This window comes from Vombatus ursinus, unplaced genomic scaffold (assembly GCF_900497805.2).
Source record: "Vombatus ursinus unplaced genomic scaffold, bare-nosed wombat genome assembly UNPS02014793.1, whole genome shotgun sequence".
NCBI lineage: Eukaryota > Metazoa > Chordata > Mammalia > Diprotodontia > Vombatidae > Vombatus > Vombatus ursinus.
The window spans coordinates 20,462,041-20,477,535 of record NW_020954571.1 but is presented as its reverse complement, the minus strand read 5'-3'; the positions used below and the strand labels follow the sequence as shown (position 1 = coordinate 20,477,535).

At 39.1% G+C, this 15,495-nt stretch overlaps 1 protein-coding gene across 2 annotated transcripts in view; it reads left to right on the top strand.

The window, feature by feature from the left end:
* FTO (FTO, alpha-ketoglutarate dependent dioxygenase) overlaps positions 1-15,495 on the top strand; it is a 413,739-nt gene that overhangs the window by 145,528 nt on the left and 252,716 nt on the right. For both annotated transcript variants that reach the window (XM_027869693.1, XM_027869694.1), the window contains exon 4: positions 4,091-4,234. In XM_027869693.1, coding sequence (XP_027725494.1) covers positions 4,091-4,234 — 144 coding nt within the window. The remainder of the gene's footprint in view (positions 1-4,090; positions 4,235-15,495) is intronic.

The following is a 15,495-nucleotide window of genomic DNA, read 5'->3' as shown; positions in this document are numbered from 1 at the left end:
AGTAGATGCTGTTGCTGGCACTTCTACTAGTATCACATTCCCAACTTGTGTGGCCTTCATCTGTAAAGTGATGATAACAATAACTGTCCAGAGATCCATTATAAAGGACAAATGAGCTAATTTATATGAAGTGCTTTGTAAACCATAAAGCACTATACAAATATGAACTTTTAGTATTATCATTATTATCTTGTTAGATTTTTTGAAGTTCATATTAAAAATGTCCTAGGAGAAGTAGTTATCCTCATATCCTGCTATTATTATTTTATACTTAATGTTCAAGGGACTTTTGCAAGGTAAATAGCATAATTGCCTTTTATAATTAAAAAAATTAGTATAAAAACTGATTTTCTGTAGACTCTCTAAAAGCATTATTGGAATAAGTCTAGTAGCAGCCTGGATGTGAGGGATAATAGGACTTCATCATCTTCTCGTGTAGATTTTATTTCATCAACTACATCTCTATATTTTGAAAACTTTTCATTCCATGTAGTTTAGAGATTATGAATATTCAGTCTGACAACATCTGTTTAAAATGTTATACTTAAATTTTTAGGGATTCATGTTGTATCAGTGCAAATGTAAGCAACAATTTTATTTGTGATAATACTGTAGTTCTAATATGACTTATTTGTTTAATTCTTAAGGATATTTTGAGGTATGTATTATATGATGAGGATTTGTCATCTATTAGTTTATAAAAGGTAGTGAATTTTGTGTACATGATTCTGGCCATCTGATCATGCCTTTCTAGGTGTTCATTAGTACTAAATACTTTCAACCTATGGAGACATGTGACAGTTGCAAGTATTTATTTGTAAGATCTGCATTGATCAGGAAGTGCAGGTTCCTTAAGGATAACATCACAATGACCTGATCCTGAATTGAGGGTAAAATTGCAGAAGAACCTTAGCTGTTGTTTCTTAAGGTATGTGTGGTGATGGTTATGGTTAAATAATGGTGATGTTTAAATAGTGTATTGCATTAGGAAAAAACTATCCACCTTCATGTGGTTAAAGATAATAGAGAACTAACAAGATGAAAAGTAAAAAAAAAAAAACCAAACCAACTGAAAAATATATTTGGTTCTAAATAATTAATACTTTAACAATCACAACAACAACAACTGGGTTTGTGATTTTGTGGTGAATTTGCAATGAGGAAAGAAATGCCTGGGATGTTTGAGAGGTTAAGTGGTCCAGGGTTACATAATCAATATGTCAGAGGTGGACTTCAACTCTGGCTGAGGCCAGCTCATCATACCACACTGCTTACTAATTAATATGAACTTCTTACTACCGTACAGCTTCATGGAGATTGTGTCTGTCACTAAGTATATGTCAGATTAACTTTGTCATAGATTTTATTTGATTACAACATTAAACTCTGTAAATGCATTCAGCATCTTCACAGCATGTGGTTAATATAGTAGGGTTGTATACCTCCAGCATGATTAGAAGGAATGTTTGAAGATGGTATTTTTATCTTTTGAACTGGAGTATTTTTCTTGTAAAAGGGGTTGAAGTATTAAATCCTTTTCAGGACCTCAGAGCCTGCATAGTCACTTGAATTCATAATCTAACATTTAGGTTTATATTTTAGTAAGCTTTAGCATTTAGCCAGTTTTGTCCCTCTAATGAGATCATTGAGTACATTCAGATAATTCAGATAATAATCAAATTCACTGGATAATTTTTTTTTTAAATTCACTTAATATAATTAAGACTTAAAGGCAAGTCCTATCAGCTTGCCTGTTTGTTTCCAAAATAACAAGGGAGCAGGAATAATTGGTTGCAGTTGCTAGGGATAATTATAAGCTGCTCTCACTTAGAAAGTGAGACTGGGTGCTATGTTGTACTTAAGCAATAAAAAATATATCAAACTATAACAGTCCTCCTCTCCCCTGAGAAAACAAATGACAGACACACACTAACAAAAAATTATTTTAACAAGCACATTCCAAAGGTGCTGGATTTATGAGGAGACTCCAGGAAACTTTGATTGAAATTGCTGTCTCTGATTGTAGTTGTAGATTTTATTGGTGCCATATTGAGAACAATGCTGCTGCCAGAGTGATAGAGGGAATGTAACCTCCTCTGCAGAGTTATCCCACGGAGGTTACCTCCTTTTATAATATCCATGATCTGTGGCATTAAAAATGCCTTGAAAACTATCGTATTTTCAGTTTTCTTTTCTCAAATTAAGTTACAATTTATCTGACTAAGGAGAGAAATATGAACAGCCCCTCTAAGATGTTTGCATTGATTTTTCTCACAGTATTTGTTAGCCCTTATTTCCTCATTTGTACCCTCTGTGATGAAATAGACTGCAGCAGCGCACTGAGCCTAACTCCTGTGGTTTTAGGAACAGACACAGAGACAGACATATACATGATTGTCTTTTTTTCCAATTCTAAGCCCCAGGTAAAGTAACATGACAAAGTACTTACTTTCTCATTGCAGTTTCCCTCAGATAATATTGATAATAAGCATTTAAATAGCATTGTAAAGTTTGCAAAATTCTGTACGTGTTAACTCATTCAATCCACACAACTCTGGAAGATAGGTGCTATTATTAGCATCCCCATTTTACAGATGAGGAAACTGAGTCACAGAGTTAAACGACAGTTGTGTGTCTGAGGCAGGATTCGAATTCAAGTCTTCTTGAATCCAAGTCCTGTATTCTGTCCACTGCATCACCTCCATGCCCAGTTAAAATATGCTTGGGGACCATCTATATCAAATGACAAATATTTAAGTGGTTTAAAGTCAACAAATTTTTAGATGTTGATTTCCCTTGTTGTGCATGCAAATATTAGGGAATGAAACTGTTCACTGATTGCCCCAAGAGAGCCTCGTAAAAATGTACATGGGAGTGACCTGGAAAAAATAAAATCTAAGTTTTTTATTATGAGACTTTGTAAATAATTCTAGTTACAGTATTTATAAAAATGCATGCATTCCTGGATAGTTCATGATATTTTCCCCTTACCTGTTTCAGTATTTTCTTCAGTGATTCTTTTTTTTTATGTATTTAAAATATCAAGGTTAGAACTGCTTTTCTTGAATAAGAGTTTTGTTAAAAAGTAGAACATTTATTTTTCCTTTTCCATAGCTTATTCTGACCTTTGTATCCAATGATCACATAGTAGGATGTTCATAACTTAGTGTGTATATGGAAGTAGTGGTATCTAGGCTGAAATACTCAAACATGTATGCCTGAAAAAAGGAGGTGGGCTGGTTATATAGGAAGAGTAAGGTATCAGTGATTCATAGTTCTTCATTCTCCCTTGATAGCCACATGATAGCAGAAGACCTAGAGGAAGGACTCCCTAGCACATTAGATGACTGACCTGTGGAGGATTTATGAACAGAAACTACCCAAGATAAGAAAGCGTGGATGGATTGCAACTGTTGAAGGGGACAGCCACATTGATGAGGTCACAGATCCAACAAAGAAAGATGTATATAGACATCATTTTTTCAAGGATTGATGATTTTTGGTCTTGTGGGTTCCCCCATCACTAATACATATTGCTTTAGTAGGCAGTATTCATACATTAGTGTATGTGAAATAATTCATCACCTTGTACAGACTTTCTGGAGAACTTCTGACTTTGCCAGGCTGGTCCCAAAATACCAGAAATGTTTTTCTGGGTTTTGACTTAAAGCCTTTCCAGAATGGTAGGATCCACTAGCTTTCGTGCACTCCAGGCATAACCTTCAAGAACTTGAGGTCTCTTCTGTGCCATAAATGAGGAATCATTTTAAGTGGATTTAAGTAGAGGCTGGGATATCTGTCCTGTTTATATAGGAGTTGTGATACCCAACACAAGTTAAGCATCCTTTATTTGTCATGGGCTGGGAAGCAAGATTTTGTATTTCTGTGTCCTTACTCACATTGTTTCTCCTCTCATTAGCTTCTCTTCCTCCTTTATAATGGCTTTCCCAATCCTTTTCTTTCTATAAGGCTTAGTTCAAGTTACCACATACTACATGGTGCTTTTTTTCTGATGACTCTAACCCTCCCTGATATCCTGACCATATGGCATGTATCTGACCTCTCTTTCACTTTCTTCTTCTTCCAACAGGCCCTGAAGTGATTGATTGTGATGAGCGGAGTCCAGAAGGGAGAAACCCTGCTCTCTGGCATGTTGGTCTGAAGATAGCCTGGGACATAGAGACACCTGGTTTGGCAATACCACTCCATCAAGGAGACTGCTATCTTATGCTAGGTAATCCTGAAAAGAGTGAAAAGACATTGATTTCCCAACACCTTCCCAACATTTGTTGGTTGTTTATTTTTGTCCATGTACTTTATTTTATGAGGGATGGAAACATCGTATAGTGGATAGAATGTTGGATATGAAATCAGGAGAGACCTGGGTTCAGTATTTGTGTGATCCTGAGGAAGTTACTTAACCTCTTTGGATTTCAGTTTTCTCATCTGGAAAATGGGTACAATAATTGCACCTACTTCATAGGGTTATTGTGAAGATCCAGTAATATGATGCATACAAAGAGCTTTATAAATCTCAAAATGCTATATAAATGTCAGCTATTACAACTCACATTTTTATAGTGTTATGTTTATAAGTCACTCTCCTTTTAACACCTCTGTGGGATATATAGTACAAACATTATTATCTCAATTTTACTGATGCAAGTGAGGCTCAGCAAGGTTAATAAACAAGCTGTCTATGGTATCATGGCAGAGCCATGAATTGAACCTATGTCCCCAAATCCAATACTCTTCTTTAAAAGAGGAGCTCAGATGTCATCTAGGTTTAATGGAGCTGATAGATCAGAACAGTTTAAACAGTTTAAACCCTTTGACATGCTGGCACTCTTTTGTGGATCTTTCTTCCCCTGCTCTCCCTCCCCCCTTCACTCTTTTATGGACCTCTTCCTCCTCCCCCAATCTCTTTTCGGGAGTAAAATTGAGAAAAGCTGTAATCCTATTTTACTGAAATCCCCCAATGTGCTCTGTACTTTGGGATACATCATTAGAATTACTAAATGCTGATTTCTATCAGATGCAGGCTAACCTGCTCTGAAACTTTTGGAGTATTTCCCTGCCTAGGCAGGTTTCTAGTTATGAAAAGTTTGTTCCTGGATTTGACTTTAGTTTCCTTCTTATGGCCTGAGGAAGCAGCTGTCCTGACAGCACAGGTCTTTCCTTTGGTTTTTAATTCTTAATGAAAAAATGTTTCATAAGGAGTTTGTCTAACAGAAGCCTAAAAGTTCATAGGGCTTTGCTCCCGTGTGTGTGTGTGTGTGTGTGTGTGTGTTCATAATGCCTTTTTTCCATTCTAAGGCCTTGTGTATGAATAGGCTGATAATATTTTTCTTTGACCACAAAGGTTCTCTGTGCATAATTTTTTCATTGTCTCCATTTCTTTGGGGACTTTCTAGCCCCTGGCTTCCTAGGGAATCTGCTCATGTATTTGCTTTGAAGTTAGGAAACAGCACTTTTATCATAGCAAATACCTGGAAACAGATTACGTGCTTGTAAGGGAAGGACTGATCAAATTGTAGCATATGAATGTAGTGGAATGTTATTGTGCCAGAAGGAATTATAACTGGGAGAGATGAGGCTAGACAGTACTTTTTCTGAAAAGGACCTGGGGGTTTTAGTGGACTGCAAGCTCAAAGCATGATATGGCAGCTAAGAAAGGTAATAGGATTTTTAGCTGCATTGACAGAAGCTTAGAGTCCATGAACAAGGAACCAGTGGTCTTCTTATACCCTGGTCTTGTCTGACCATACCTCGAGTACCATATTGAGTTCTATGAGCCACATTTTAGGAAAATCATTGATAAGCTGGATAATGTTCAGAGGAGGGTAACCAGGATGACAGAGGGTTCATTCCACAAGAGGATTAGCTAGAGGAACTGACTAGGGGGGTGTGATAGTTCCCTTCTCACGTTTGAAAAGCTATCACCTGGAAGAGGGATTAGATTTTTTCAGTTTGGCCCAGAGGGCAGAATGAGGATGGAAGATTAAAAGTGGCAAATTTAGGTTTGATGGAAAGAAAAACTTCCTGGGACTTGATTTGTGTATGTGCTCCTGTGGCCTACTGGTTAGGAAAAGGAATGTGGGGCTGTTGCCAAGTGTTCACAGATAGCTGAGTTCAGACACTGACAGGAAGGTGTTATGGGTTTTACTGCGTGAAATACTGGGCTGTCATCTTTGGAGAATGTGATCAAGCATCTGGATCCAAGGGAGAGTCAGTGGACCTGTATGTCTATCCTCAGAGCAGAGCAGAAGGCAATCAGGGTATAGCTAGGAGAATGACACTAAGTGCTATTATAGACATTGGAAGGAACTTTTCCGAAGTGCTCTTAGAGCTGCCCAGCACGGCAGCCCCCCTTAGAGGCCTCAGCAGAGGGACTGCCTGCCCAGGCTTGCTTTCTAGCCTTGGTGCAGAGACAGTAACCCTGAGCTTTTTAGATGCCGAGACTTAGTTGCTATTAGAGAAAGGAAGAGTTATAGGGAGAAGGACTCCAGAGGAACAGCTACTGAGGACTCCCATTGGGAACACCCGGAAGCAGTGAAGACTTCCCCTCGGAGAAGAGGTGGTTGAGAACAGTTTGTTCCAATGGCACCGTGGAGCTCTTAGAACTCAGTCAGCCGTCGAAGACGCCGAGGTCATCGTCTGCATCCTGCGCCGGTGGCGGTGGCCCTGCCTTTTGTCCTGCCACTGGACTTTGACGACTCTGCAAGGTAGAATGAGACTGATGACTTTGTGCAGCTCTGCTTCACTTGCATCCAGTTCACGTACACAAGTCAAGACGTCACCCACGATGTCATTGGTCCTCTTCAAAATGAAGGACAGATGGTTACCATGTTTAGGAGATTTTTTTTTTTTGCTAGAAGGTCTCCACTCCTCTCCACTCTCCATTGGGGGTTATTATCCTTGAGGAAAAAGAGGCTCTTGCCCTCTGTTTGAGGAGAGGAAATAATAGTTTCTTTCCAAAGATTGTCCTTGGGTATTAGGCTTGTTCTAGTTCCAGATATCGTAGCAACCTGGCCAGGGTATGGCCACGGAAAACATCTCACCTTTCTATATGGCACTTGAATGTTTACAAAGCACTTTGCTTATAACAGTGGTCTTAGTAGGTAATTCAACATTGTCCCCATTTTATAGATGAAACTCGAAGTCTTTAACATGCTGCCTGGTTGGTCACACACTGTCTGAAACAGGATCTGAACCCGTGTCTCCTGATTCTCAGTCTAGTGCTCTCTCTTTCAGTCTACTGTGCTGCAACTTCTTAAGGCAAGAAGATCAATAGATGTAGACTTGGAAAGGATCCCAGGGGCCTTGGGATCCAGCTCCTTTATTTTTACAGAAGAAGAAGAAACCAAGCGCTAGAGCTGAAGTTTGACATGCCCACCGTCAGAAAGATAGTAAATGTTGAAAGCAAAATTTGAACTCAGGTCTTCTGGCTCCAGAGCTAGTATTGTTTCCACTGCACCATGCTTACAGTAATATACTTATAATAGCTATTAGGTTTCTACCATTCTTCCAGATTGTAAACAGGCCTGTTGTTGTCCTGTACAAAAAGAGATGAAATTCCTAACATGAGCCCTTGTCCTAGATTTTTCAACTCTTACCTTTAGACTTTGGGGAAGCATCTTGTCATAGTGAACCATGCCAGGCACAGAACTGTTTACCTAAATTCAATAGTTAAGTAATTCTTGTTAAGTTGCTCTGTTTACATACAAAAGGCATTCTTCCCTTTCCCCTTTCCAGAAGTGGCTAGGAACTAATGTTACCTTTTCTCACTGCTTTTAAAAAACAAATAGCATAAGTAGCCCCATGGAGGGACCTCAGCTCTGCCTGCTGATAACTGAAATCTGAACTTCATAGCACTTATGAAAAGGAAACAGTTTAGCTCAATTTATAATAATATATTGGTCTGCAGAGGAAGTGCAGACTGAACCCTGCTGTCTCAAGTACATACTCCAGGGGTGTCTGATGGGGAACGTGTCGGGTGCCTGTAATAAATCCACAGTCCATGGAAGTGAGTGAAGGCCCCGCTGGCTGTGCCTGAGGACACGCTTAACTGGGGTTGTCACGGTTTTACTTTTAAATTGGAATCTTTGCCCTAATCTCAGAGTTAGACATGACCAGATTTGCAAGCAGATTTACAATTTTCACTAATTTTCCGACCATGACTTCAAAACACACTTAGTGGGGGAAAAAATACACTCTGGTCTTTCTCAAAGAAGGATGATTTACTTTGCCCCAGATGTTTTCCATCGACTGAATGCTGCTTGGGAGTTAGGGGCTTAAAGCAGTTTGGAGACAAGCTATGGGTTTATTTTTGGTGGGGTAGATTCTAAAGTTCGAGAAGCATCAAGACATTATCTTTATTAATTAGGAGTTAGTCCTACAGTTGAGGTGTTTAGGGGAGCAAAGGTAAGAGCTGAAGCCTATTTAAGTATGAGTATTTCTAGGTAAGCGATTTTTAATGTATCTTCCTCCTTATTTAAACTGTTTCTCTATACCTTTGTTTCCTGTAATCTACCTGAGTCTCATTTTAGTGTGACCAAACTTCCAGCAATCAGCTGCTCTCTTCACCTGCCAAGGAAGAATTCTCATAGTATATACAGATGATGTCTTTGTTTCTGAATTTGTGGTCAAGAAGCCTAGATTTTAGTCAGGCCTCTGCTCCTAAGAACTTGTGTATCCTTGTGTGAGTCAGTGAACTTCTGGGCCTCAGTTTCTTTGCATGTAAAATCAAGGGGTTAGAGTATGTGATCTAATATCCTCTTACTTTCACTTGGGCTGTGTTAAATGGGGTGACAGCACAAGTGATTAAGGAGTTCTGAGTTCTAAACCTGCCTTACTCGGTGAATTTTGCCTAACCTTTTGATATCAATTTTTCTTAGACATCCAGGATGACCTGCAGGGAAAGAAAATCTCACCACTTTTATCAGTGGGGTTAAATGAGTCTGTATCTGTAAGTTGCTGAATCAGTGCTTTGTAGTGACCCCTGGCTCAGTCACAATCATGGACGAGTTATACCTAGATAGAACTCCGAGAGTAGTTTTTATAGATTGTGTTAGCCTTCCTTAGGAAAGCTGGGGCTTGGAGGATTAATGTATAAGGAGTAGCACCTGGAGCAACCTGAAAATGAGATGCAAAATAACATGGAGATTAGCATCAGCTCTACTTTTTTTGAGTCATTAACTTAGGGCACTTTGTGTAATAGCCCCATGAATGGGAAGGAGGAATGGTTTTATGGACGTCAAAGGTTCTAACTGGGGTCCTTCTGGGACTGACCTCTGAGACTGTGGTATCTTTGTCAACCCACCAGGTGGCACTCACTCAGTCTCACCTCCATGTAGAAATACTATTTAAAGCAAAAGGCTTTTGTTGTCTCTTCCTCTGACCCCCATCCCCCACTTTCAACTGGCCAACTGAGGTTAAATGTACATATAATTTATGACTTAATCATAAATTCAAAATAATTATACTTTACTACATCTTGGGGGTCTTGAAATGTAGTTGCTGTGTTCTGCTTTCTGCTGGGGCCCAGGGAGGATGGAGAGACAGCAATAAATTATAACTTCAGGCTGCAGTTGGTAAGCTTGAGGAATTGCCATTTAAGTGGAAAGTGCTTGAACAGCCAAATGAGCACCTGTCATGTTTCTTTTCACTTTGAAAAGTAGAAAGGTGACAGCACAGTTTCAGCTGCTTGTCCAATATGAATCTAGGCTTTTCCTACCTTCTCTGTTATTGCCATGTTTATTGCTTCATATTCAGCTCTCACAGGCCATGGGGTGTTCCTCGCCTCTTGAAATTTCCATTCTAAAATATACGAAGAAGTGCAGAACTAGGCAGAAATGCATATAAACATAAACAGGTTGTCTTGGTCTCTCTTTTTGCACCCAGGTGAAATTAGGGCTGTAGGTATAATTGGATGAATTGTGAGTGGAGGAGCAGGGAGTCTGCTCCCAGGCACTTTTCTGTGAGATTATTTGCCCTATCCACCCTGAGACAGAAGGCAGTCTTTTTACTCTTTCCCTACCCCTCATCACTAATCAATTTTGTCAAAACAATAGAACTTGTGGATTACTCCCGTAGGAGTAAATCCCCAGCTCTGTGCGAGATTTAATTCAGCTAACAAGACACTGATGGCATTTTTGAATAGGAAAATTAGCGCACTTCTAACTATTCTTTGAGTTCTTCTCTATACAGACTCTAAATCAGTTTCCAGTCCTTGAGCTGAGGTGTGTTAGGAGAAGCAGAGAGACCCACTTACCACATTTTGTTTTGTAGCTCATATCACTGATTTAAAACTGGAAGAGACTTTAGAAGTCACCTTGCCCATTCTTCCTATACCACTGAGGGATCTGAGGCCCAGAGAAGTTCTCAGGGGGAAAAACCAGGATTTGAACTTAGGTCCTCTGACTAATTTCAACAGTCTCTTCATTGATTTTTATACTATGTTTTTCTTCTCTTAAAAAGCATTTTATTTTTTTTTCCAATTACATATAAAGACAATTTTTAGCATTCAATTTTTTTTTTAAAGCAATTGGTTTTAAGTGACTTGCCCAGGGTCACACAGCTAAAAAGTGTCAAGTGTTTGGTCTGAGGTCGGATTTGAACTCAGGTCCTCCTGACTTCAGGGCCGGTGCTCTATCCACTGCACTACCTAGCTGTCCCTGCATTCAATTTTTAAAATAAAATTTTGAGTTCCAAATTTTCTCCCTTCCTCTTTCCTCTCCCCCTTTGGTAAGCAATTTGATATAGGCTATATATACACTATTTGAATTTTTTAAAATATCCATATCATCCCCTCCTATATCATTCTATTTGATTTGGTCTTTTTTTTTTTTTTTCTTGTATCACCTTGCACATGATAGGTACTCAATAAATATTCAGGCAAGGTGAATTCCTCTGCAGTGACCCAGTGATTTTGGACAAGGGCCTACTTGGAATAACCTGGTTGGAAAGGACCCTAAGAGATTATTTACCCCCCTCATCCTATATATAACTATGTAGGACAGTTCTATCACCCTCCCCAGAAAGAGGAGATTATGTATCTGATTCTTAGGAATATCCAGAAAGTATATTTCTCAGCCTTTAACCTATTCAGATATTTAATAATCTTTGCTATATTCCTTTCTATCTTAGTGAATTACCAATGTAACATCAGATTTTTTGTTGTTAATAATAGCTCACATTTATATATTGCTTTAAGGTTTACAAAATTTCCTCCATAGTAGCCTTGTGAAGTAGTTCTTTTGTTGTTGTTGTTTGTTTTAGTCTGGACCTGCGATTTCATAACGTAAGGAGCTCCCAGTGAGCTGTTCCCCCTCTCGGTGTAGATCAATACTTGTTACATAACTTAGTTTTAGAAAGTTGCCTTGAAGTATCTTGATCAGTCACCACCAGAATGGGTCAAAGGTGGGACTGAAACCCACTTAATGATGTTGAGGCCAGTATTATTGTATCCATCTTCTAGATGAGGAAGGTGAGGCTGAAATTAATTTCAATGCAGTATACATATATTAAGTGCCTAGTCTGTGCTAGGACCTGAGGCTACCAAATCGAAAAGGAAACAGTCTTTGCTTCCAGTGAGCTCACATTCTCCTTGGAGGACTCAGGGAAGACAGTGTATCAGTAATATAACCTGGATTGTAATAACAAACATGCATTTGTCACACAGTCCAGAGCTAAGTCTGAACTCTTGAGGTGGCTACATCCCAGCTAAGGCCATGCATTTTGTCAGAAAATGAGTAAGTTATTATAAAGTTGTAAGATCTTAGTGCTATTCTTAGCTCCATCTAACTCTCTCTGTAAGGAGAGGCTTTTGGAAAATCCCTTGACCAGGGATTAGCCTCTTTGGATAATAAAGTCACATTATCTTTGTATGTTCATCTATTTCTTAATTCAGTACTTCAAGGAAACATAAATTTGTTTTCCACAGAGATCTCAGCTCCTCTTTGTCTAAGATACTCGTTCTGAATTGCACTGACTGAAAATTTATATCCCTTTGTGAGCTTAATGAGGCTGCTTCTTGAACGACAGAGCCTATCCCTGGTTTGATAGCGGACCTGAGAGAGCTTGAGCTTTTCTGGCATAACCTTAGATAATACAGGCTCGCTTCCATACCACACTGAGATATCATTGGGAAAGAATTTTAGTAGAGGGTTGTCATCCACTGCTTTTCCTTGGTCTAAAGGCACAGACAATTTCTATGATGCTCTGATGCTTTGTGCTGGGTTGGGTTTCTACTATGTACCCTCTGTCATCAGTGATCTTTTCAAAGAGGACGAAGGCATGCAATGGAGGAAGTCAATTTATTTTCCACAACCCGTGTTACAGCTTTGAGCTCTTGAGTGTACCAGGAATGATTTTGACTTTCCAAATGTAATAAAGTCAGGTTAAGCTTTTGTTAGCAGGGCTTAGTAACATTGATCCCAGTAGAATTCGTTTTCTATCAAATTATTCTTTTAGTCAATTTTTAGCCCAGTCAACATTTCCATCTTATTTTACAGACTGGAATGGTAGTAGAGTTTGATCAAACCATCATGGTGGGTTCCCCAGTATTTGTTGCAGTTGGTCTAAGTGCAGGCCACCCTTTTCTGGATGCCTGTTTTCCCTCCCTGGTGCTTCTCATTGGCCTAGCTTTTTAAGTCTTTTCAAGTTTCAGAGAGGAACCAGTAGGCTTCTTCCCAGATGTCTGGTGGAAAACTTGGGGAAATAGGGAGAGAATGATGGAGGTAAGCAAATTATATGAAGGGCCAGAAATCAGGGACTCTTACCGGCTTCTGCTTTTGTACTCTTTCACTTCATTTGGAAAGCTCTGTTCCCCAGGGGACACTAGGGTAGCCCAATAAGAGAGAAGGAGAAAAATACTTTATTCTCTCTACCACTCAGCCTAACCTACTTTTCACAGGCTCTCCTTGTCTACCTGAACATAGCCCCACCCCTTTCCCACATCTTTCTAGTCCCTCCTACTCTCAAACCTCTTTGGAAAATGGTTAAAGGTGTTACAAAGTGTAAAAGTGGAGAGGTTTGGGGGAAGAGGAGGAGGAAAGCAGAGAAAGAAAGGGGCGGAAGTTTGAGAAACAAAGTCCAGGTTAAACCAGCTCCATCTGAAGTGGGATTAAATTTCCCTATGTACATTTAAAGTTGTGAAAATGAATTATTAACCTCAAGAATTCACTTCCCTCAACACCTCAGCAGGATAGCCAGGCCTTCCATCAAAGGATAAAAAACAAGTTTAAACTTTGCAGCTTGGAGTCCCCCTCAACCCTCTTTTAGCCTATTGAAAGAGGTTACGCTCCTGTGGAAAATTGTGTCTATGGTGAGATTTATGGAGTTAGACAACTTCTATCCTGAAAAAAGGAAAGAACTTCCATATTTACTTCCTTTGTGGAATGACTTAATGATCCCTGTGTGTCCTAAAAACTAATTTGTCTTCCCAAATATCACATTTTTCCTTAGTAAACAAATACCTGGTTGGATTTGGCCAGTTATCAAATAACCATGGAAACCCAGAATATCAGAGCAAGAAGAAATTTTAGGTCTTGTTATGCCTGACTTTTCCTTACCTCCCTCCCTGCCCCTGTTTTGTAACAGTAAACTGAGGTGAAATGACTTACCCATTGTCACCACAGCTGGTGAGTATCATAGCTTAGAATCAAACCCAGGCCATCTGATGCTGAATTCAGCATTTTGAAAACTATATTACGTTGCTATCATTTTCCCTCTGGGAAAGATTGATAAAGAGATATGGGCCTGCTTCTTGCAAGGCCACTATATTATATCATTGGGTATGTGCTTCTGGAACTCTACCTTTTTACAGCAGTGTGAATATCTATTCAAAGGCAGAAGGATCCCGTGTATTGCCCCTTTGGCTGTTAAATATAGAAATTCTCTCACATTAGTAATCTCTGCAATCCTCTCAAGATTTCATGCAAATATCAAGATTGAAGAAGTGTCAGGGATGAAAACTTTAGTGACTGTAGAAAGTACCAGAGTGGGGTACCAATTTAAAGTGTGTTTGCCATTGATGCACATTTACTTTAACTTAAAGGGCCCTTAGTAGAAGTGATGTGATCTAGCAGACACAGAGTGGGAGGATTATGGGGATGAGGGAATGGAACATGTGCAATGAAAAGTTCAGTAGTAGTAAGGGCCAGAACAAGTTTTGCCTGTCTTGCTGGAGTACCTTATGTGTGAAAAAAGGCTCATGCTAGTATGAAGGGCTAGACACTGGTGTTCAGAATTTGGCTTCCACATCGATGGGGCGTGTCACACTCAACCATCAGGTAGCCAAAGATGGAGCTTTTTTCTTCCTCCATTTTGTTGAGTAAGTTTTCTAGACTGTCTGAGTTTCTTAACTGTAGAACAAAAGGCCATTGGTTAATTATGTTTTGCAATGTCACTGGCATTCTTTTCTGCAAACAATCCATGCCTTATTAACAAGTGGCACTTTCATGTTTCTTCAATAAAAAAATAAAAAGTAATCTTTTAAGACTAATCTTAAAAGTAATCTTTAAGACTCAAATACCCTTTGAGACTCCATGAAGTCTCATGCACTCCATGAATCTTCAGCCACTTTTATACAATTAGAGTTTTAGACAAATTACAAACTCTCAAATTAAAATTGCTGGGTTCTTTCTCAAAGTCATAAAGGATTAGAGACAGTTGGAAGCAATTTCAAGAGAGTTTCTCAATTAGAGGGTTGCCAAGAGTTTAAATGAAGGTGCAAACCTGAAAGTAATACTTCTAATACTCTTTTTGCCACATGGACCGAATCAGATTAGTTGCTACTGAAAGGAACAAAAGCACTTAACAAATCTGTTCATTAGGATGATTTCTCCTTAATGATGTCTGTGGTTCTTAGTATTAATAACACAGAAGTTACTAGGATTCGGTTGGGATTTGCAAGACTGATCTTGACTCTTTCTGACTCAGGTATCACTGTCTGCAGTGACTGTTTTTCCATTTCTTATGATCCTGGCTGGAACCCATAAAAATGTTCATTACCCAACCTGAGCCAGGTTTTAAGCAAACATGTAACATGAATGCTACCTTTTTCTTTCCTATCCCTCACATCTCCCAAACAAGAAAGCTTCTTCCTCTGTTTCCCCACCTGCCACTCCCCTCCCCAATAGCCAAAGTCAGCTAGTCATATTTAGGTGGGTATTATACCGAGTTTCTGGAGAAAGAGTAAATGGGGTTAGAGTTCAGACCTTTCAGCCTCCATTTTTTGGAGAGGATATTTGATTTGAACTTTCTTCTTCTAAAATAATTTGCTTTAATCTTTTGACTTGAATTATGCATTTCCAAAAAAATTATTTTATATCATTTCCAGACTCCAAAACACAGCAAATGTAAGTTATATGGAATTTTCATTGCTGGGAATGTAGCTATTAAATACTTTTTAAAGACTGGGTGAGAGGCAGCATGGCATAGTACATAGAAAGTTGGCCATTAGAATTGGGAAGGCCCAAGTTCAAATCCTAC